This window comes from Desmodus rotundus, chromosome 7, assembly GCF_022682495.2.
Source record: "Desmodus rotundus isolate HL8 chromosome 7, HLdesRot8A.1, whole genome shotgun sequence".
Lineage (NCBI taxonomy): Eukaryota > Metazoa > Chordata > Mammalia > Chiroptera > Phyllostomidae > Desmodus > Desmodus rotundus.
The window spans coordinates 104,440,261-104,465,439 of record NC_071393.1 but is presented as its reverse complement, the minus strand read 5'-3'; the positions used below and the strand labels follow the sequence as shown (position 1 = coordinate 104,465,439).

Below are 25,179 nucleotides of genomic sequence, written 5' to 3'. Positions count from 1 at the left end.
CTCACCATCAACCCTCAAAACACCCTCTCCCGAGAAATTCTCTCTAATACCTAGCACCAGCCTTGTATACCTTTGAGGTGTGTGTTGGGTGTCAGTCTATCACCACCCACTTTTAGTGGTCGAGCACCTCACCTTAGAATGGAGGCATACTGACCACCTATTATCTAGCCTTGAATTGGGAAAAACATTTGTTTTATGCACTTGTTACTAAAGGGTCCATTTATTCCACAGGAAGCAACTTGGCCCTCCTAGGTGTTAGGAGTGTAGCTGCCATACCAAATCTGAGTCCCAGAATGCCCTGCTACACTCCCTGAACCCGATGGGTTGAATATTGGGAATCACTTGGACCAAAGGGAACAAGATCAAAATCACAGCAAAACCCATTTTGGGGGGGAACACGATTCACTTTCTTGGCCTTTCTAGAACAGATTCCAAACAAAACACCCAGATTGTCTCAAGAGGCTCACAAACCTAACATGTGCACAAATGGACCCTCACCCAAGGGAGTCGCCCCTGAAACAGACACATAAAGAGGCATCCCTTGCTGCCTCTCTTAGGCTTTGTTCAGTTTGTTGAATTACCTTTATTTTGGCAGAACTGCTCTGTACCAATTAAAAGTGCTGGCCAATATCCTGGGCCACTCTTGGCTACCCAGTGCCAGTCATTAGAGTTTAACTTTTATGGAAAGAAGACCTCCAAGGCCAGGTGGGCTTTAATTGCACCTCTTTTGTTAGTCCAGAGTTTCGTGTTATGCCAAGAAAGCATTAGTCTAATACCTTGTTTATACTAGAGAAGAATGAATGGGGCGAAATTGTTCCTTTCCCTCTATTTCTAAATCACCCTTTTCTTTTTTACTTATTTTATTGTTGTTCAATTACAGTTGTCTGCATTTTCTCCCCACCCCCACCCCCCACCCCATCCAAACCCACCTCCCTCCCTTGCTTCCACCCTCCCCCTTTTTGTCCATGTGTCCTTTATAGTAGTTCCTGAAAGCCCTTCTCCCCACTGTCCCCTCCCCTCTCCCCTCTGGTTATTGTTAGATTGTTCTTAACTTCAATGACTCTGGTTATATTTTGTTTGCTTTTTTTCTTTTGTTGATTATGTTCCAGTTAAAGGTGAGATCATGTGGTATTTGTCCCTCACCGCCTGGCTTATTTCAGTTTCACCCACACTGTCGCAAAGGGTATAAGCTCCTTCTTTCTCTCTGCTGTGTAGAACCCTTTTCTTAATAGGTTAAAGCCAACTTATTATAAAACCTTAACAATGAAACATCATGCTTGAAAGAAAGTCTCAGGTTCTTGGCACCGAGCGCTGCCAGCACTTCACGGTAAGATTTTCCTCTCAGCTAGCTGTTCTTTTCCTTTCAGCAGGAATGCTTTCTGGGTTTCAGAGCCAACCAGGATGCGAGAAGCATGACAGCAAGAGGCATTCACGTAGTCATGTTACATTAAATTTCTCTAACATACAGATCCATTAGAGTTTTCTTTCCTACTCACAAAATATCATTGTGTATACATTGGGATTTCGGTCCTCTAAAGTAGGCCTGCTCACGAGAAATGGGAGATTAAAGAACTGATGTCTCTATAGAAAGAGAAATAACATGTCAATTGTGTTTATTTGTTGGGTTACATGATTTATGCTTTCTCATGTGAAGATGGAACAGAGAAAAAAGGACACGTGACGTTGTTTAGATAATCCCCAAAGAAAGATGGAGTTCCTACTTCAGGAAAAGGGTTGCCTTTCATTTAAAATATAAATGGTACTGACAGCTTATGGGGAAGAGAAAGATTTCTTATGTTCTAAGAAATGAATTCAAGATGCACCTAATTTAGTCTCCAGAGAAGGAGGATATTTACCATTCTGAGGGAGAAAGAAAACGAGGGGGAGGATTAAGGAAGAAGCCCATAAAAACAGGGAATTTAGGGGCCTTTTTGTGAAAATTTATGTTCATAGAGATGTGAAAAGGACCGATGCAATTTGAATTTAAAGTGCACACTTAAAATTCTTTGGTTGCCCAAAACACATTTAACCCCACTCCACTTCTCTTAATTAGTTCTCCATTCTATGTGGATGGTTAAATCAAATAATAATGCTGAGCAAAGACTGTAGAAAACTCCAACATGAAAAAAAGACAATATGTTGATAAAATTTTTAAGTAGATATTCTCTTTTACCTAGTTGGTCTTCTATTGGTAAAATAAGTGGCAAAGAAGTAAACATTTGAGCTCTGTTTATATAACCCATGATTTCACAGGGCTCCAAATTGGTGCATATAATTATAATTAATAAATATCAAAAAACTTTTGTGTATTAAAGGACTATGTGCTAGGTGTCCTATTCACTTTTTCTTTAAAATCATTCTCACTGCTTCACGGGAAGTTGCATTCTAACAGAGAAAATCCAGATGTGAATGTGTGTGTAGCAAGTAAAAGAAGAAACCACTAAAAATAAATGTATGGTTTATTGATTGTGCTTCTAAAGGGAAAAATCATCACACACACTTTCTCATTATTGATTAGTGTTACTGCAAAAAGCATGCAGTGAAAGTGAAGATATAATGATATGCCTTCAAGAATCTAATAGGTGGCAACTTATGCCATCTTCAGCAGTCGGGAGGATGGGAACCACGGCCTGTCACCCCCATGTCGGCCCTTCCCTGGACGGTCTCCCTGTCCTAAACTGAAGGCCCCCACTGTGGTCACAGGAGGAGGCTGTCGGTTTGTGGTGAAGCACATGTCCCTTTTCTTAGTGGGATGTTAAAGGGCCTGAAACTTGACATATATTCATCTTACAAGCAAGAGCTTTGTTTACGACTTAATAGCAAAGGAGCCTTAGGTTAATGCCAAGAACCAGATTATTACCTCTTAAAAAATTATCCTCCCAAAGGAGAAAGACTCGTATTAAACGGGGAGGATTTCAAAGTCATTTTAGAATGGTACCTCCGGGTGTTATTTTTCAGGCATCATAAAGCATTTGTATTCAGCTGCTTTTTGATCCAAGTAAAACACTTCTAAAGATAAGTGAGATTTGTTTCCTGAGTTAAGGATATCTTTAAGTGACAGATGCAGGACAATGAAAGGCCTCTTTTTCAGGAGCATATAAACTGGAACAAGGACAAACAAATCTCAAGGCTGTTGAGAGATTGGGAAACCTAGCATGACACCTTACATTTAACACATTCTCAATGGATTTCAGACTTCCTGGCCATTCCTGAACTATTTGCCATGAAGCAAGGCATCATATATCACTATCAAAACACACTGGCTGATAGATTCCACAGCACTGGACAAGTCCTCAACAACTGGTGCACGCCAGGACCAGCCTGTGGAAGAGGAGGCAGTTTCCCTGTGGGAACGATCTCACCGTTGCCAGTTGTACATATGCACTCATTCACACGTTCATTCAAGAAACGTCTGAGGCCTGCCTCTTCTGGTAATGGTCCCCAGTGCCGGCTAACCATCAGAATCGCCTGTGCCTTCCACCAGCCCCACATTTGGCGGGTGTGCGGAGGGGCCTGTGCATCTTAGTTTTTAAACCGTCCTCAGCCAGATTCAGAACTACTCCTGTAGTACGTGTGGATCTCTTTGATGAGAGGAGGCATACATGCAAAGGGATACCCTCCTCTCCAAATTCTTGAGCCTATTCTGTTCCTTCCTTCTGACTGAATTCCAAGCCCTTTCTAGACAAGCACCCATGTGGAAAGATTGCTGGTAGACAGGGGAGAGTGAAGGAAAAAGGAGAAGGTTAAAAAATAAGGGTGTGGCTACTTCTTTCTCACCATTTATTGCTTCTCCAATTCTAGCTTCCAGTAATGGTAAAGTATTTATAACAGACTAACCTTCCTGCCAGTAACAATTACAAATTCTAGACAAAATACAAAACCAGTCTCTTGAAGGCTATGGAGAGGGACCGAAAGCAGGCAGGAACCAGACAACACTCATACCTTGAAAGGAGGAGGCCGCACTCAAGCAAAGGGGCAGTCTTGTTGGCCTGGGAGTCAGAATCAGAATTCGGGGCTCTCAGGAGGACTGAACATTGAGCAGGGAAATTCCACAGAGAAGGGAGCCACAGGGGTAGAGCCCTAATATTTGCGCACAAACTTTCAAATCTAGCTGACTCCTGTACCACATATGTGCTGGGTGGAAAATCCAAATAACCCAGTAGAAAGCAACAGCTGGAAGCCTGGGAATGCTGAGTAGAGATGTCAACAGTGGCTCCACACTGGAAAGACAGAGTTCAGGATTCATGTTCCTCCAGGTGAGAGGGGCTCAGAACACAATTTGAACAGATCACTGAAATCCTAGAAGGCCCATAGCTTAAGCATAAGCACCGCATCTACAGGCTAAGGGGTACCTTATTCATGCTGACCCTATTAAGATTTAAATCGATCCTTATAAAGTTCTGCCTAAATTACCCAAAATTTAGTCAACCCTGACGAGATCTCATAGTCAGTCCCCACGCCCTCGTTTTAGAACCTGGGCTGCTGCTACCCGCACCAGGCCCGACAGTGCTCACGTTGCTAATTAATACGCCTAATGGGAAATCTCCCGATTTGTTTGAGACCTCGGAGAAATCAATGGGATTATGATTCTGTGATGCATTATATTCCACCCAAACACTGCCTTGTCCCCCGTTCCCCCATGAATACGTACTGCACAGTGGGCGGGGGGTGGGGGCGAGTGCAGCCTTCTCCGATTCCCGGGAGCCAAGGAGAACTGGTGCTTGCTTGCCCCAGAAATCACGGGACTTGAGGACTTACGGACTCACCCTCATATTTTTCTTAATGTCCAAATAAATGATCTTATTTGATTTTTCCATGAGAATCCACTCCAATACAACAGGCAGGTAACTTATTGCTATGCTCTCCTGATCTAAATTATTTACAGGAAGATTTCAAACCTCTCTTAATAAAATTGGCAGAAAAGGGGCATAAAGTATCTCAGAAAAAAGTTACAACTCTACGTAATTTTGGTCTACATTACTGAAAATTTGTAACTGCATATAATTAAAAATAACTACAAAATGCGAGACTCCATAACTCTGGTCATGATCTGTCTACAGGCAGACACTCTCTGTCCTCCTCCAAAATAAAAGCAATTCCATTCCATTCAGGGTCCCGAACTCAAGGCCAACTAAGAGGGTTTCCAGGACTGCCCTCGCAAGAGCTTACTAAGCCATGATTCCCGATCCTGTCCCTTGGGACGCTAAGGTAGAAGTTTCCCACAGCAACACCACACTTTCCAAGTCCCTAACTGTGCCAAACTCTTCTCTCTAGTTGTTCAGGAAAAGACCAGATTGCCTAATAGGAGTGTTAATTCAGTAGAGGCTCACACCAGGAAGCTTGTTGCCTATTTGAACAAATCTCTCCATCTGGCAGCTACAACGTACCATCCCTGCCTGCATCCGAGGGCAGCAGCGGCTAGCCAAGCAAAGCTTCTGCTCTAGGCTGACGAGTGCCTCCTTCTGCACTAACTTCATTTACTCGCTGTGCAATCCCTGAGACTTTGAGGCAACACTCAGCTATTTTGTGTCAGCTGCCTTGCTGATTAGGAAATCCTTCCACTGTCCACTTTGCATGCCACAACTGAACGTCACTCACATTTTAATACCACCACTTACTTCCCCTTCTGGATGAAGAGACATCCAAGACGTTTAGTGGCACGGTGGGGAGTAAGAATGCCAAGGTCCCAGCAAAGCTAAAATATACCCACCCTATTGCCCAGAAATACACTCAAGAGAATTAGTGCATCTGTCCACCAGAATAAATCTACAGGGATATTCAAAGCAGATTTATTCATAACAAAGAGTGGCAACAATCCAAATGTCCATCAGCAATACAATGCACAAATTAATTGTGGAAAATTTATACAATGTAATGCTACATGGCAATAAAAAAATAACAAACTATTGATATATGCAAAAAATGTATGAATTTTACAGATATTATATTGCACAAAAGAAGACAAAAATAAATGACAATACACTGTATGATTCCACTTCCATGAAATTCAAGAAGCAAAACTAACTGATGGTGATAGAAGTCAGAATGGCAGTTAGCTCTGGACAAGGTGGTTAGGCTGGGAAAGGGGCACAAAGGAGCCTTCTGAGGTGCTAGGAAACGTTCTATTTCCACCTGGAAGGGATCTGTACAGGAATGTACACTCATATGTGAAAACTCATTGAGCTTTTTACCTTTAGTACTTTTCTGTATAAAACATATACTTGAGTGAAAACGTAAAAACTATGCAGACAAGAATGCCCAGGTCAAATCTTAGTCAATTCTGATTTAATACTATTTTTATCTGGGTCTTACCTTAAACATGACAAAGGCATTCCTATGCAGGACACGTTGTCACCACGGGACACCAGCTACCAAAACTGCTCCTCTGCCTAATGTTCAGTCTGCCCCACGGAGGAACTCATCGCTCTGACTAGACTTTGCAATCCGGCAAAAAGAGAAAGAGTAAACATTAAACAGAGAGTAGATGTGGATTTGGAATTGTTTAGAACTTTGGGGTGCTGTGGAAACAAAGGGAATTTTTGACTTAAGGTAACTTGATCAAAAATGGTAAAGATAAGATGATTCACTGAAAGCGATTCAATACTGGAAATTGCCTGTCAGTTGAGGTAGACACTAACAGACAGTACATTGCCTCGGAAATCAACGAACCACCTTGCTAACTCATATGCAGCTTTTATTACCCCCCAAATAAGCTCCACCAAGTTGACTTCTAATCCCTGCCGATCATGGAAGGAGCCCTGGCCCAACTTATACCGGCTATAACTGACTCATAACAATCAACCCGACCTTCCAAAAAACCAATGCTGGCAATCACAGGGACATTTCCCCTTAAAGACAGGTCCTGACAGATCACCCAGCAGCTGCTCAGAAATAACACAATCCATCCAACGGCTGCTGATGAAATAGCCCCTTGATGTTTTGCGTCATGAATCCAGTTAAGTTCCACAGTTGATAAATACATAAAAACAGAAAGGTGTTACAAAATTTAACCAGGAAGTGGTAGATTCATGTCTTACCTACACTGACATAACCCAGGTAAACCTGGAGAAGGCAAGACAAAACACAGAAACTCCTTCTCGAGGCCCTTTGAACATTTACAAATGGATTTAACACAACTATACAAGTTTACAGACAAAGTTGTATAAACGTGGGTAGTCCGTAAGTTTTCAGGATGGGTAAAACCCGTTCATCGATGAAAAGCTTCAGATGCTACAGAAGGAAAACGTTGCTAGACTTCGTGCTCCCAACACCGGGATCCCTCTTCCGTCCAGTGACTGGGGAACTCACGTCACTGTTGTCGGTCATACGGGAACTCTGCAGCGTTTCCCTCCGAACACAGAAACTTGCTCTCATTCAGGAAGAAAGGAGGAGACACTCAGGCTAAAACGGCCCCCATCGAGGGTTGGCAAACCACAGCCCCTGGGACGAATCTGGCCTACAGACTGTTTTCATATGGCCCACAAGCTAAAAAACATTTTTTACGTATTTTAAAAGCTTGTTTTAAAAACACAGAGAAAATGGAGTAAGTGACAGAGACCATATATGGCCTGCAAAGCCTCTGTCATATTTACTACTTGGCCCTTTACAGAGAAGATTTGCTGACTCCACTTCTAAACTATCAGAAACCCTTGATCTGCCTTAACTTAATGCTTTGTCACTGGTGTTAACAGCCACATGATCACTTCCTCAGAGCTCATACCAGTTTTCTCCCTGGGACTGGGGATAACCCCACCAATCACTGTATTTTGCTGCATGCAGATCAAGCTAACTACTGTCAGGACCTAATCTAGTGTACAGCCTCATGCCCAACCTGTACGAGCCACCTTTCCAAAGGAGACATCATCCAGTCCTGTGTAAGATATCCGTACACATTAAATTGCAAAACGGCCATAAATGCTACCTATTGCATATGCAGGCTCCTTTGCATTTGACTTGCAGATCTTTCCATCGAGAGATGGAGTCTATTTCTCTCCTCTTAGGGTCTGGGCTTGGTTGTGTGACTTGCTTTGGTCAACAAGGCATTAATATGACAAGCAGAGACTTGAAAACTGCTTGCACATTGGAACTTGCTCTCTCTTGCTGCTCAGAAACCCTCAACCAACATCATGTAAAAGAGCTTGAGCTAGCCAGCTGGATGACGAGACATATGGCCCTGTTACCTCCACTGCCCTGCCAACAGCCAGCAACCACTGGGCCTGTGAATGAGGCCATCAACTACCACTGAGTGTGAATGCACGTATAAAGCCACACAAGACCATGAGGAGCAGAGCAAACTGTCCCACCTGAGCCCAACCAAACTGCTCATCCACAGAATTATGAATACATAAATGGTTGTTTTAAGCCACCTCGCTATGGGTGGGTCTGTTTTGCAGAAAACACTAAGTGAAACAGATGTAAAAATGCTTTAGAACAATTATGGAAAGGAGCCATTGAGGTCCTCTTGACAATAGCTACAACAGTCCACCCGGGGTTTAGTGTGTCATAATGAAAATGAACTTCCAACTTAGACTGAAGGACTTAGAGTCCACGCTTCCAATGTGACTGCACGTTGAGACTAACCCGAGAAGCCTCCAGAAGCAGATGGCATCAGGGCACAAACAGCTTACTCGAGACCTTCAGATCCAGCAGACAACCTCAGAAGGGCAAGTTCTACCCAAGACAAGAAAACAAAGACAGAATTTTTTGTTATGCCCCATCAGACTGACAGACTTCCTTGTAAAACTGTTAATGTGTGACTATGGGCTATTGCTTACCTCCTCTGTTTTCTGTGACTCCACTTTTCTTTATTTTCCCCCTCCCTTTTCTGAAAAAAACAAAAAACAAAAAAACAACCACATTTTCTCTACGTTGTTTCTAAGAATGAGTCAGATCATCGCCTCATCTGCCAACCGATCTCTGGCTGGATTGGTGGCCCCTTCCCAACTCCAGGGGTCACTCAAATTACGACAATACCTCTTAATGCCAACAATCCATCAAGGATATGATCTGAACTTCTCTATCCTTTAGAACACAAAACAAGTATCTCTAGATCCAGATACTGGTTGTAATAATTACATAGAACTACGTGCAGCCAATAATTTTATCCGGAGAGAAAATCAGCCCAGTCACCCTTTAAAGTAATCCTGGATGTCTACGGTACTTTCGTAACTCACGCAACTATTGAGGAATACGACCAAAGGAAAGAAAAATAGCTACCAACCTTACCATGAAATCCCATACAATTATCCCACTATAGATATATTTCCTCTATTACAACTTAATACTACTCCTCCGAAGGAAAATCTTGTGAAAAGAAAAAAGAAAATGGTTTTGTTCAGGAAAAGCAGGCTACAAAATGTCAACTGAAATAGTTATCACTGCCTGTCACAATAACTCAGGGGAAAGACATACACTTTTAACTTTTTACATATAGATCACATCAATTGTGCATGCCAGGCCTGTTCTTTATCTGTGACCTCTGTGTATACCAAGAACTAGTCCTGGGACTCCTTACCAGCTCCTTTGAAGATTTTAAACCCTGTTCAGTCTCACCATCTGGGTCTCTTCAGAGGTCTCATAGGCGTGACCTCTGAGAAGTTAGAGGAGTCTATTGACTTCCAAGGTTGTTTTTGTGTGGTTTTTTTTTTTTTTAACTTGGTTAGGGTCCCTGAATTTAAGAGATGTGTCAGTACCTTATCCCTTACTATGGCTGAAATATTACAAATGCGACTGTTCACACTAGAAAGACCCAACAAGGGAGCTTGGATTTTCTTGCTCTCTTGGTAATTAATGGACCATCACATTGCTTAATATTTACTGGCCTCACAAGTGGACTTCTGCACTCTGGCTAATATTTCCTATTGTTTCTAGGTAAACACTTCAATACAAAAAGAAAAAAGTCTTTGAAACATCCAGACACAGGATGATCACTCTCAAAGGTCTGACACCCTGAGACTTGGAATCTGTTCTCTGGGGATGACAAAGGTTAAGTACAAAACTGGCTTCCCGAAACTTTCTAAACTATAATGATGGGATTTGTCACTAGAGTAACTCTGCTTGTTTTTCTCTAGTGCATCTTTAAGAGTTTTTCAAACTACTGTGCTACTGGTATTTGATGACCAAATGATGATTCTACACTAGGAAGAGACTGAATTCCTTGCAGTCCACCTTCTCCAGGAGAAGCAGATGACCAAAGAGGGCAGAAGGACAAGCCCTGACAGGGCCGCCCAGTCTGGCCGGAAGTGTCCACACCAGAGTGTGCGCCTGGTGCGCTGCACCATTAGTGTCTGTTAAACAGACACACTTATGCTTTATGGTAGAAGAGAGTACACCTCAGTGGGTTTCTTTCAGTAACGTCACAAAGTCCTAAGGATTCTACTCTCCATTACTGTTCAAGTTACTCATCTATCAGGACATGATAACATCAGGACATTTAAAAAAAATACACAACTACAGAATTAGAATTGGATTGGGGGCGGCGATATACCATGAACTAAGAAATGCTACCTTACTTCTTTTATAGGAAACTAAGTTTTTAATAGAAACACTATAAAACTGATCTAAAAATGTTTAGCATTTAAAAAGAAAAATGTTTAAGAGACCACAAATATGCAAGTGATAAGAAATTTACTGAAGTCGAATTAATCATCTTATGAAAATAAAAACATGTATTCAATTACTCTGTTAATGTGCAAACTTATTTTATGGTTTATACCAAAGGAATATTTTGAATACCTGCTACTCTGGTGTTAAGGCATGCAAACCCAGTGGTAGTAACCACCTTAATCTTTAAAATAATTTTTTTTACTATGTTTTAGTTTCGGGTGTACTGCTTAGAATGGTTATGATCATATACTTTAGATAGCGTTCCCCTTGGTATTTCCAGTACCCTGCCTGGCACCACACATAGTTATCACAGTATTAATGACTGTATTTCCTGTGCTTTACTTACTTCCCTGTGACCATTTGTAACTACCAATTTGGGTACTGCCTTAATCTGGATAGAGCCTTCCTCTTAGTAGTACGTCTTATATGTAGTTCATTCCAGAAGTTGGAAATCATAAAATTAAATTTAAAAATTTTTAAACTTACAACATCAAAAATGCCATTTCATTTACTTTTACATACATAGTTTTATTCCAAAAGAACTGAGGTGGCTGGCAGAAAATTAGAGGTAGGAGTAACCCTGGTAACCCTGCTCAGAAGTAATTCTATAAAGCAAAATACTGATGACCAGAGACCAAACTTTCTCTTTTTTAAAGATATGTTCAAGTGCACAGCAGTGGAGTAAGTCAAAGATTATACTTCCAACCTAAAATTAGAAAAGGCAGGACTTCTATAGTTAGGGGGTAAAACTACCAATATTTTAAAGAATACTTTTGCTAAAATTAAAAATCATCTTTTTCAAAAACAGAAAACGCTCTGGAAATCAGAAAAAGCTCTGGGTGTAATGTTTAAAATGAAGCAGCACTTTAAGTTTTCCCCAGATTTCACCCTATCCAGAGACTTGTAGATGAACAACCAGAACAAATTAAGACTCACGCAATAGTTTTCTTCTACTTTTTTTTTAGATTGATTTATTTTTAGAGAGGGGGAGAGAGAGAAAGTTTGATGTGCGACAGAACATCAACCAGTTTGGTTGATTGCCTCTTGCACGCCCCCAACCGGGGACCTTGCCCACAACCCAGACATGTGCCCTGACCAAGTACCGAATCAAAAACCTTTCGGTTTGCAGGACAGCACTCAACCCACTGAGCCACGCCAGTCAGGGCTCTTCTACTTTTTAAATGGGAACTATGACCAGCAGACCTGTCCACAAGGCCACAGCAAAGAAAAACAGATTCTCAAGTGAAACGTAAAGTGTTTAAGCAGCCACACACCTGTGAGAAGCCGGAGCAGCTGTGGCACACAGGAAACGGGGGAAGGCTGTTTCTGAGTTCCTGCGAGTTTGTGCAGCTTCTATCTTCCGTGAGAAGAAGTCCCCAAACTCTCCCTAAGTTCCCCAGGCAACGGGCCCTACGAGAAGTTTAATGAATTCTAAATTGCTCTTCAGTAATTCTCAACCTTGAGTGGACATTAAAATCACCAAGGGAAGGCCTTTTTTCAATACCAATGCCTGGACCCCAGCCCAGGTCAATAAATCAAACCCCTGGGTCTGAAACCCAGGCATTTTTAAAGCACCCAGAGGTTATAAGTGCAGTCAGGGCTGAGACTCACTAAGTAACCAAGAAAAATACTGAGAAAAGTCAAGGATGACTACAGTCACTGGTTGCTTGAACTTTAGTTGCGACAGAAACATTTTCAGGGATATACATTTTTTTTGATAAAGCTAGGCTGCCCTTCTCATGTGCTTACACCTCACACCTCTAGGGTAAGATAACAAAATCATGCAAGATAATGACACTCACCATTTACTGAGTGCTCATCTGGGGCCAGGCACTGTGCTGGATGCCACTCCTGCCATTACTGATAATCCCCATTATCCTGCAAACTACATACTAAACCCATTCACCCAGGCGGCCATGAAGGAGGGGTTTATTTGCCCCTATCACAGAGCAAGTAGGTGAAGAAACTGGAATTAGAACCTACATGTGTCTGACTACAAAGCCATGCTTTTATTTTCTTTTAGTTTTATATATTATATTTATGCTTTGAAAGGTAGTAAGTCACATTTCACAGTTTATGAAGTATAAAGCTCCATAAGGTACACATAATGTATATTAAAAAACTGACCATACTCATAGATTTTTCCTATTACAACTGTAGTTCAAATACACAATAGCTACAGACTCCTGTCCCCTTAGCCCTTCACCCAGCCATTCAATTCCGGGGACAAAGTCAGCAGTTCCTTGTTTATCCTTCCAAAGACAGGCAATGCATACATAAGCAGATCAGTGTATGTAAGCATATACAGGCTGGGCCCAAAGCAGGTTTACAGCTGTTCATATGGAAAATAATACAATAATGAATAAATAAGAAGAAGAACAAACTCTGTTTCGCATAATCACAACTGCAAACCTACTTCTGCCCCACCCTGTATGTGCGCGCACACCACGTGTTTGAGTCCTCTCGCTCCACTTTAAACAATGGTAGCACAGTGCACACACTATCTTGCCCGGGGCTTTTTTCACTTTCACAATATATCTCAGGTAATTCCATATAACCCATAAACATTTTTAGATTCTTTTTTGTACCACACAGTATTCCATTGTACAGATATATTATCACTTCTTAAAGTCAGTCCCTTACCGATAAGCATTAGACTGCTGACAATTATTTACTGTTATAATCACTTCGGAATGAAAGACCTTGACCAACCTAATTTCATAACTACGTACAAATAACTGTACCTGTAGAGTAAATGCTTAGATGACGAATGTCACACATGCCCTTTCCACAATTCCTCGGTACCTCAGGATTCTAAGAAATAACTCATAGCCAGACTCACAATGATTTACATTTCAATTACTTTATTAAAAAATTTTACCTAACTACCCAAATTACGCTTTTCATTTTAATAAAAATTTAGAAATAAGTTTTCAGAATATGCTCAAAGACCAAAACAGTCTGAGAGATGGTTTTATGCCAGAGAAAAATGATCTCAAAACCAGTGGCACAAAACTTGAACTGGCTCACGTCTCTCTCAGAAGGTATCTGCTCCTGAGGACTCCGTGTCCCCCTGGACGGCGCTGAGGCTCTGGGACGGCGGGCAGTCCTCTGGGTTCACGGAGGGTAGCAGCACGGACATCTTGGCTGGCGACATCTCAGAAGTGGGGAAAGGTACCGCTTTACCGCCTGTAAAAAGGAGAAACTTGTTCAGCTAAGCAAGCAGATCCTGAGCATTTACGTGCTTTAAACTTCCCTCAGTAATACGGGGGGGTCAAAACAAGGATTGCATGTGAGGTAATTTCTTTTCTCAAGGTGCCCAGAACTTGTCACAGAGATAAAATATACTCCTCCTCCTTCCTACCCCCTCCCCTAGACAGTTAAGACAACATTTTAAAAGTATATGTTATGATATGAATGTGTATGTCCCCCCAAAATTTGTATGTTGAAATCCCAAAGTCTGGTGTGATGGGATTAGGGGTGGGGCCTTGGGGAGGTGCGTGCATCTGGAGGGTCACGCCCTTGGGAACAGGATCATGCCCTTTTAAAAGAGGTCCCAGAGGGCTTCTGGGACCCTTCCACCGTGTGCAAACATAGTGTGAAGGTGCTGGCCACGAACCAGGAAGGGGTGCCTTGATCTGGGACTTTCAGCCTCCAAAACTGTGAGAAATAAATTTCTGTTGTTTATAAGCTACCCAGTCTGTAATATTTTCTATAGTGGCCTGAATGGACTCAGGCACCATACAAGTGCCAAAAGCTGTGGTACAGATGGTAGATGCTACAGGTCACATTGAGTAGCAGAGGCAATTAGGGAAGAAGAATTCATTAATATGTTAAAAAAACACCCAAAGTTGACTGAATATGCATATCTATCTATGTATACCCTAATTCATTACTCTAAGTTTAAAGCATATTGCCTGGATTTACCATTTACACACAATAATAACGGTAAGAAGAATCAGCAGCATCTTAAAAACAGATCACTTTAAACAATGTTAAAGATATCCCTGAGTCAACAGTCATAGTAATTTTTCTAAAACTCCTTTATATTTTTTAAGCAGTTTCCACGGTGACGAAGTGAAAATATTTATAGGGACTACGGTAAAAGCAGCGTGTTCTATGGACTTCAACGGTGACTCAATCACAGCTGTCCAAGATGACTAGAGAGCTTGTAACAGGCAAATTACTTTCATATAGGAAGTCTGACAAAGACTATTTTAATATTACACCATTTCTTTTGGTTACTTGTATCATTTTTTTTTTTTCATAAAAGAGGGAAGGGAAACAAGATTTGGCATCATTACAGCAACATCACAAGATGTAATACCACAGTATAATCCTTTAAGAAAGCAATTCTTATGTCAATTGAAATAGAATAAATACAATAAATGCTTCAAATAGGAAAGAAACTTTTTAAAAATTTAGCTCTGTTAGGATATAATAAAAATTAAGATATGGTAAGAACTGCTTTGAAAAGATGTCTATAGGACATAAATGTAATTTAAATATTCTGACATTTTACAACTCCGTAATGCAGAATACACAAAATAACCAAGAGAAGTATCCCAGGTCAAAGCTAACCTCGTCAGCAAAGTAAAAACTAACACAGGGTATTACAATGATGGATGAGAGCAAAATTAATTTACAACCCATAAAATCAACTGAATGTTGCCATCTCCCAATTATTCAGAAAAATTCCATTCTTTGAGTTACATATCTATCAAAAACTACACCGATACCAGATATTCACCATTTCTCTGTTATCTAATTTCACATAGCTGCTTTCTAGCTACTATGTGCATTAAATTACTGATTAAATTGCCCATGATGTTACAAGAACTATAATTTTTTTGGAGAGGGCACCTCAAAGATGTTTCCAAACATTAAGGACCATATTAAACTCAATTATTGTAAAGTTACACTACTTCTCGTCGTCACTGACTTGTATTAATACAGCAATTAAAATTTTACAAAGATCTTTTCCCCATCATTTCACCTCACCCTAACAGTGGTTCTGGGAGACAGACAGGGCCAGCAAAGCTCAGAGACGTTAAAGCCGGCTTTTCTGGAAGCACACACTCCCTAAGTAAAGACCTACACGAGCTGCGTGTACAGAGCTGAGGCGGTGTGGAGAGGACACACAGATGAAAAGAAATGTCCTCATCTCCATGAAACTCCACACCTAGCAGTGGAGATAAACATGTACAGGATTCTTAGTTTAAATTAGGCGACAGTAGCAGTTGAGTTGGGACCTAAAAGATGCAGAAGGCAACGAAGGAAAAGAGCACAAAATAAAGTCAAGATAAAGTTAGTAGATGGTAAGGGCACTCTGAGTATTCTGACAGCAAAGTATTGACGGGATAAAAGGAATGATGAGAGAGAAGGCTGTAAAGGAAGGTCAGGGTCAAATTCTGTAAAGAATTATGAGTCACAAAAGACTCTGAACACAGGAGTAATATGAACAAATGTATTGTAGAAAAGAGAATTCTCAGAGCTATGTGGACATTAGGAGAAAGGAGAAGGATCTGTGGAGACAGTCCATGCAAGAACTGATGATCCCTGAGTGGGAAGAGATTCAGGGTATTTGAAGGAAGACTCAGTGCTGTATAAAGAATTGAGCATGGCTCTGAAATGACACGTTCACTTGACTGAGTAAGTAGTAACAACACAAGCAAGCTTGAGGCTACGGTGATATACAGCGGTGGGGAAATACTGGGATCGACTACATACCTGGGGAATCTGAATGCCTGCAAGACGCACGAATGGACTTTTCTAGGCAACCAGAGTCAAAGATTATAAAGCAGTTTTAGAGATACAGAAATAGCAATCATCCACACAGATGTACTAATTAGAACAATGAGAACGTGATCTCCTAAGGGAGGAAAAATAGACGGAGAAGTGATGACAAAAATACAGGGATGAATAAGGAGAAAATAAAGGAAAACAAAAGGGAAGAGTCAGAGAGATAAGTTCAAAGAGACCCGAGAGTGAAAGGTCAGGCAAAATAAGAGATGGTTTTCAAAGAAGAGTCTAGCATAACTCATCCAACTCATCATCAGTAGAGCTAAGGCTACAACCCACTTTTCTTCGTCCTACACCAAATATCCACAATAAGAAACTACTACTTTTAGTTTGTTAAAAGAAATCCCATGTAAGTGGTGGTATGCAATGGTAGAGGCTGAGGAGAGGAGCAGTGATGAAGTTTCAAGCACAAGTCCCTTTATGATAGGTCAAGGGCAAGTCAAGTCACTGTCCAGGCACTTGGGAATGGTCCTATCCAGACTGTCAGTGTGAAGATTCTGTGTAGCAAGGAGTAAAAAGCAGGGTCGAGTGGGAGTCTGGGGTGGGGGAGAGCATGGATTCTGGAATAGGAAAGAACTGGGCAGCTGGGCTCATTCATCTACTTACTCGGCAAATATTAACTAAGCACCTACTATGGGCCAGGCACTGTTCTAGACTCTGGAGATTTCAGCAGTGAAGAAAACACTCTCTGACATCCTATTCCAGGTGGGTGTAGGAGCAAATGACAAACAAGTAAGGAAGTAAACGTAAAACATGTCGGAAGCTGTAAGTGCTGTAAAGAAAAACAGGGACCAGATAAGAGGGAGAATAAGGGATAAGAGACTTTGGGAAGTTACGTAAGTTCTCTAAACCCTAGTTTCCCCACTTATAAAATAAGGGTGAAAGTACCTACCTCAACGGGTTTTGTGAGCATTAAATGGGATAATGCATGTAAAATGTTTTGTATAGTGCTGGCACACAGAAACCACTCAGAAAAGATTAGCTCTTTTTTTAGCTTCTTTAACTTTTCTGTAACTGGAAAGGAACGAGATCCCAGGAGGCAGTGACCTTGGGGAGGGTAAGGAAGGTAGCTGACTTCAGAAAGGATAAGAATGTTTCACTGAAATGTACTAAGAAAAAAACCCACAGCTCTAGAAGCCTCCAAATAATTATACCACTTCTAACTCTAGTAATTGTGTTTTAAACAACAAATTATGTGAATAAAATGCACTGTTTTATCTGAAAGTGTTCTTAATGTACATTTTGGGAAAACTTGATGAAGTATTCAGTTATAGAAGCTAAACAGTCACAGTTTTAAGAACTTTAAAAGAGAAATTTTTAGACTGGGTACATTTTTTTTAAGCATCATTTTCATTCCTGTTAACAAGCAAGAAGAGTAACATTCCTATCCAGGTATGGTTCTCACGGAATTGGATTTTTTTAAGAAGAGACATACGATCTTAACAAATCATCAGTACAGCAAACATAAATTTTCTACCTATATTAAATACAGCTTGATGCTTTTAAATTTGACTTTTTAAATTTCCAGTCATGTCATTACTCTATGACGTAATTGTTTCAACAGCTGTTTTCAGGTTGTTTTTTTTCAAAGAGACTATTCCTGATTCAGTGGGCTGCAGTACCTCATGTAACGGGCCTGCATTTAAGTTGGGATGCCGCTGAGAGAAGCCCTGCATTTGCAGCTTCCTAAGATGTATTGTAATATATTTTGTAGACATTTGAAATTCAAATTTTTTTTGGCTTTAAAAATATTTAAAGTTCATTAAGAAATTTTATGTTTTCTGTTCTTTGGTATTGGATTTATAAGGCTAAGGAACAGAAAATCTAAAACTAATTTATTGTAAGTAATATAAGGATTTTAAATGTCCATTTAAGATTTTGCATGAATATACGTTTTGATTTTTTAATTCAATTTATCGGGGTGACACTGATTACTAGAATTATGTAGGTTTCAGGTATATGATTCTATAATACAATGTCAGTATATTTTTTAAAATACACATAACTTTCTAAAAGATTCAGATAACCCATGTTCATCAGCAGGATTATATTCTGACTCTGATCCTCAAGCACGTGACTGATGCTAACTGTTATAGCTCTGTTGTCCGAAAGCTGGAGGAAGGCTTGAAACAACAGGAGACAAGCAGGAGCTGCACGTGGTGCGGCCATAAATAAGAATCAGGTGTTCTTCTATGAGATGATGGATGGTTGTAAGTGCTTTAAACTGCCTGGATTTGGGGTTTTCCACATGCAGAGAAAGACTGGTTTCTTATAAATTCTACATTTAAAAATAAAATTAAAAAGGAAACAAATGTAATAATCTTTAATCCAAGTATATGAAGAATCTTTTTAAAAAATTTTATTGATTTTAGACAGAGAGAGGGAAATGTCTATTTGTTTTTCCACTTATTCATGCATTCATTGGTTGCTTCTTGTATGTGCCCTGACCAGAGACTAAACCCGCAACCTTGGCTTATCGGGACGACCTCTAACCAGCTGAGCTACCCAGTCAGGGCCAACAAGAAGGATCTTCACCTATACTACATGGATGGGTCCCCAGGGATCTGTGAATGTGCTGAAACATTATGCAAATTATTTTCATGTAAGTACAACTGAGGAGGGAGACAGATGGTCATAGCTACTGATGTCTTAAAGGGGCCGACAGCCCCCAAATACTGAAGGATCATTGACTTAAAGGATACCACAGACCCACGTGCAAGCGACTCACGTTCTCTGAGGTGTTTTTCCAGCAGTAATGGTGAAATACAGGAATTCCTCTCCTGTCAATTTGTGGACGCCTTCTTTTCCAAAGGCAACACTATTGTAGCATTTACCAAACTGCACTGTAATTAGTTATGTATCTGTCACTTCTTCCACAGGACAGTATATTCCTTAAGAGCATGGACTGGGACCTACAGCCTCTGTCTTCTGAGTGACTGGTACCTGTGACCTTCTCATCCTGTATTATCATTATTTGCTTATGGGCCTGTTGTTCTGTTAAATATGGGCTACTCAAGGACAGCGACTTTGTGTTATCTACCTCTGCATCCTACTACTAGGTTGTAGCATCATGCTAGGCGCACAGTGGGCCTCGAATGACTGCTGAACCAAACTGGTTTGTTTCTACCTTGAGTCTCTGGCTCCTCATGACTAACGGCCTGCTTAGATTCTCGCTGACCGGATCTGGTCTTTAAAATCAGCCAAGTTCCAGCGACACAGTTGCTTTCCAGCTGTCTATGAAAATGTTACAGTATTTCAGCTGTGTTTTATTGAGTTCTTGAAGTATTTTTCCTGTCCAGCCTGGACACATCTACTCTTGCTTTAATTCCTTGTTTAAGCAGCTGCTAAACTATCCTGCTGTATTCAATTCTCCTCACGTACTTAACCCAGTCCTGCAGATTTTGCAACATTATAGCTGTGGTCTTGAGAACAAACACCACACGTCTTGATGAAGAAGGTGCCTGGTCATTTGATGTTTAGTATGTAATATTTTATCTGCCTCTGCTTTCCAGAATTAGTCACTATTAAACATTTCTTTCCTTACTTTCATGTTTAAAAGTGATTTAATATGTTACTAAGTCTCATCCCAAAATATGTTTAGACATAAATCCCATTACATTTTTTAAGTTTCCTATTGCTTCTGTTTTCTGAGTTGACAAGTGCTTATTTTAAAATTTATAATTTAAGATAAAGTTCTTCCTATAGGAAGAATAAATGTATCGGCACCTGTAAAAACAACTCCAATTCTTTTTCCTCTAAAAAGCAATAGTTAATGTGAAAGCTCTGTTTCTTCTTATGCCAGGTTCCAGCTGCTTCACTTTGTTTAAAACTGACTTCAAAGTTTAAACACTGTCCTGTCCCAACAAATAACCTCCCCCAGATGGAATTATCTCAAGTGCTATCCTCAGAGCTCTGAATACCACACCTGCAGCCTTTTAATTCAACATTTTATAAACTTTCCAAAAGGAAATGATAAATTTGTGTCTCTCTCCTAACTTCCGAAGAGTTGAGCCTAAAGGGACTTCTATACCTGGGGACAGTTTATAGATATTTTAGGCAAATAAAAATTGGGCGCACGCTCCCTCTAGGGAGCATGCCTGTGCCTTTCCCTTCCCCCTCATCTCCCACCAAGGCGGGTTACCTTTGCCTTTGTCTCTCCTAAGCATCAAAGGCCCTTCTTCTGCCTCTGTAACTAACTTCTTTCCTGAGTCCACCCAACCCAGCTGGCTCGCTTCTACTACCCCTGTGACTTGCTAAATAAACTTTCTCTTATAATTTGAAGAAAAATTACAATTACTATCTCTACTATGTTGATTTTTATGAGAGAAAGAAATTGCAGGAAAATGAAAAAATCTGAATAGCTCCCATGTCCAACAACTTTTAAAGTAAAATTCATACCTGTAAATACAGATGCAAGGTACAGATTGGGCTCAATTTGTGTCCGATCCATATCACCTGGTGAAGTTACAGTTAACATTTTTTGCATTAGAACATCAGTTTAGCATAGAAATAATCACGATTCATTTCTCTTCACTAAAAAGAACACCAAATGCCCTCCCCACAGTTGCCCTCATAAAACCAGGTAAACAGAAGCCTGATCCAGTGGCTTTAATATAAAAAGGAAGTTACACAGCTGGATTTTAATGACTGTCAATAAAATAATACTTTACCTAATAGATTATTATCTTTATGCATCAAACATTAGGGAAAGGGGGAAGCCAAGGATCTTGAGAGAATTCGCAATTTGTATTAAGTAAAAGAAACCCATGGGCCATTTCGCTCAAAGTTAAAAGTTTTCACAGATTTTTTAACTTAAGGATTTAATCATTACAAAAAGAATTTCCCTTCTCCCTAGGCCAGCCTGGGGCATGTTGCCCAACACAACCTATGGAAACAACCAATAAAGTTGTCGGGCAGCACAGAGGAACCCTATACTGTTAAACTAAAGCCAAGTTTTAATATTAAAATGAAATAGGTGGGGGCAGGGAACTGTCCTTATGGTTAGAAAATTATGAAGCGGAGAAATGTTAAATAACTGGAGAGAAACCTGTGGTAGATAGAGTTCTCAGGCCAAAAGCATTATTTCAAACAAATTCTTAGGGCAGAATGATTTGGAATAAATTCATAATATGGTATAAACAGTTTTTCTCTGATTTTCTCTTAAGTAAAAGTCAGTCATCTCTCAAGTTTCCTTTATTTCACAAAAATTTCAGAGAAGATAATTAAATGAATGTGATTTTAAGCATCCCATAGTTCAGTAAACTAAGCAATATATTTTCACTGGGGACCAACGTTTATGTTAAACTACTGCAGTTATGCTATAGAAAATATGAAAATCAAATATTTAAAAATTAAAATGCAATACAGTTCAATGAAGAAAAGAAAGATTAAAAGGAACAGTTTTAGAAAAAAATTAGTTTTATAAGAATAAGATGGTAGGCAAATACAGTTTACTTATATGTTGATCATCTGCTAATAAACCAAAACTGAACATCCAACTTTGATATTATTTTTTAAAAATCTCTAACTTCTTTAAAAGTGCTCACTATGATGTTACTATTTAGACACTGCCTATGACTGTCCCTTCCCAGTCTGCCTCTAAGCTTCTGAGAGTCAGAGACTGACACGTGTCTGCCTGCCCCTCCAGCTCACTAGAGCTACCTTTCAGATCCCCTGTGGCACTGAAGGGACAAAATCGGTGACTGGACATGGTGGGGGGTGGGAGGCATCAGGACCACCTCAGAGGCCCCTTCCACTGAAGCACCATTTGTCTGTAGCAAGTGAAATAAAGGAGCAGTCTTCTCTGAAGTGGTTGCCTCTAAGCCCAGAATTCAAACTGATCTACTGTTACGGTAAGAAATTAGCAACATCACTCCCTTTTATACTAAACAAAACTGGGTGGAAACTAAGAAAAAGGAAACCAACTTAGGTTTCCTAAGTTAAGGTTCAATTTGAAAAAGATTAAAGCACCTTTTATGCACCCACCATTCTTACACTAGCGTTGTGAAGACCACAAAGGAGAGCAGGCAGGACATTGTCTCAACCATCCTTCGCTCCAAAGACAAAACTAACACAGAGCAGAATGAGGGCGGTCAGCAAATCTTCCCGTTCCACCTCAAATATAAGGGACTTTAAATGCTAACACCTGACTGAGCTCTCCGCCTTTTCATATTATATCGCTTCTATCTGCTAATGTTTCCACTTGGGTGACTCGAATTCTATGCTGGGCAAGTGTTCTTTTCCTCTTCTTGTTCTAATGGCCTTCTTTTTTATTCTCTGTGAGAAGCTGCTACATGTTGTACCTGGATGGCTTTGCAGAAAGGAATTGTGAAACCTTTTGTAAAGGAGTGGTTCCAACAGAGCCTTGGGGTAGGCAGAGTCCAGGGAAAGTCTGGACCACTAGTGGGGCTTTTCCAAACTAACAAGGGCTCCCTTCTGTCCTGATAGGCTTAGACCTTGGGTGTATCCCCTAAATGTAGACTTTACACACTCCATTTACTTTGCAATAAGAAATAGGCACGTTTCATTTAAAGAATAAATTTCAACTAAAAAAATGAGAACTATTGCATTACTCCAAACCAAAGCATATTTCAGTCATCTCTTTATATCTAACAAAATTACATTATTAGTAAAAACATCAAATTGAAATAACATACAAAATCTGTTATTATTTTTAGGTCTTTGCTAAGTCACTTCATAGGTTGAAGTAAAATTACTGTAATGATCGATTTACTAAGAGGATAATAAATGGTTTCCCTCCATCATACTGCTTCATTGTCCCCCAAATTCAGTTCTTTGCATATAGTTGCTCGAGAAATATCCAGTTGACCAATGTTTCTGAAACCTTTATGTCAAATAGATATACCACTCTGTGATCTTTTATAGATCATTTTTTTTATAGATCATTTTTTTAGGGGAGAAAAAGAACACCTATTTTTGTCCTATCCATTCTATACTGTGGTATGTAAGATTAAAAAAAAAAAAAAGGCAAGTAAATGACAACCGAACACTGTATTAGAATGGCAGCTGTGAGCTAGTGGCTAAGAACATAGACTCAGAAGCTAAGCTGCCTCAATGCAACTCCCAGTGCCACTCAGTGCCAACACGAACCAGCTGTGAGACCGGAAATACCACCACTTTGTGCTTCGCACTCTTCTCCTCTGTCATAGGTGTCTTAGGATCATTAACTTAAAGCAGTGCCTACAGAGTAGCCCTCAATCAATGGTAGTTTAATTATTACTTAGCCTGTGATTATTTTCTAACTTTCCCCAATTGATGAAAGATAAATCATTCTTGTTAGTCAATCTTTTCAAAATACTTTTTCACAGAGAGACTTTTTATTTAAAAAAAAAAAAAGAATACTGATCACATATTACAGCAGCAGAGCTACACGGGATCTGAGAGATTACTCATCCTCACCAATAAGGCAAACAGGACTCAGAGAGACTGCTGACAAAGAAATCCACGTCGCAGATCAGCAGTGGGGACTGACACTCATCACGTGCAGTTCTTTCCCCACCTCCCACCTTCTCCACACTCTTCTCCTAGGATGCGTCTGAAGATACTGAGACCTGTGACAACAATCAGAAATGACCTCTAATACGCTGAAAAAATTATTAAGGAGGGAAATATAATGTTTAAGAGCACAGCCTTTGCTTCCAGAGTTGGACTTGCTTTGACTCCCACCCCTGACATTTATTTATTAGCTATGTGACCTTGGGCAAAATATGTAACCTCTCCAAGCTTCAGGTTCTTGACTGTCAAATAAGAGTAGTATTACCTAACTAACTGGGTTGATAAGAGATCTTAGCAGAGTGCATACATTAGGAAGTATACATAGTTGGCAGCTATTACACATTACATATTGTTGTTGTTATTATAAACATAAACAAAATTCTCCTCTACTAAAACTGGGGGAGAATCTTGATTTCTGCAATGATTTCTCCTAGCAGTATAAAAAAAGCTACTAATATGCCAGTATCAGTGACTGGGGTCATTTATTCTTGTTAACAAGTAACTGCCTCATACTTCTCACCTGCCGGATGACGGGGTTGATAGTGAGGACTGTGCTTTGCAGGTGAGGACTCAAGTAGCAAGCGCAACCTACACCCTGGCCAACACAACCTGAAAACTGCTTATCAAGTATGTCGGTTCTTATACTACCTCATCCTGCTGTTTAAAATGGAACAAACCTAATACTCTTTGGTATTTAAGTCAAAGGATAATAAGAGAAAATGTCTAAATATTTGACTTATAAATTTCTACAGAAATTCTGAGTGGGTAATATAAACAAATATTGAGTCACAAATTACCTATGAATATAATTTATCCTTTCACTTTTACCACAAAAGGTGAGTGTGTCAACCTTTATTTAAATGTTTAAAGACACCACAAAATAAAACCAAGGGATTTTGAATTTGGAAATAGAATCCAAGGATGGGAAAGCAGGGGCACTGCTGAGAAAGCTTTTGGTGCGGGCGCACAGAGGTACTGGGGTTGCACCATGCGCGAACAGTGCTGCTTCTGAACATGGGCCCTAAAGAACACAGTGCACAGTACCACTCTACCTGATAGCAAACTACTCTACAAGGCCACTGTAATCAAACAGCCTGGTACTGACATAAGAACAGGCATGCAGATCAATGGAACAGAATAGAGAACCCAGAAATCAACCCACACCAATACAGTCAATTATTTGACAAAGGAGGCAAGAGCATACAATGGAGGGAAGACAGTCTCTTCATTAAATGGTATTGGTAAAATTGGACAGGT

The 25,179-nt window shown here is 40.2% G+C and overlaps 1 protein-coding gene across 10 annotated transcripts in view; it reads right to left on the bottom strand.

Annotated features, from left to right (window-relative positions):
• Positions 1 to 12,020: 12,020 nt before the first annotated feature.
• KIAA0586 (KIAA0586 ortholog) overlaps positions 12,021 to 25,179 on the bottom strand; it is a 97,240-nt gene continuing 84,081 nt past the window's right edge. For 5 of the 10 annotated variants that reach the window (XM_045201664.2, XM_045201666.3, XM_045201669.2 and 2 more), the window contains 2 exons: positions 20,806 to 20,862; positions 13,456 to 13,794 (listed from right to left, as the gene is read on the bottom strand). In XM_045201664.2, the coding sequence (XP_045057599.2) occupies positions 13,643 to 13,794; positions 20,806 to 20,862 (209 nt within the window). In that variant the 3' untranslated portion in view covers positions 13,456 to 13,642. Of the gene's footprint in view, positions 12,037 to 13,454; positions 13,795 to 16,765; positions 17,180 to 20,805; positions 20,863 to 25,179 lie in introns of those variants that run through there. The other 5 variants (XM_045201663.3, XM_045201660.3, XM_053927931.1 and 2 more) reach the window with 4 other exon arrangements.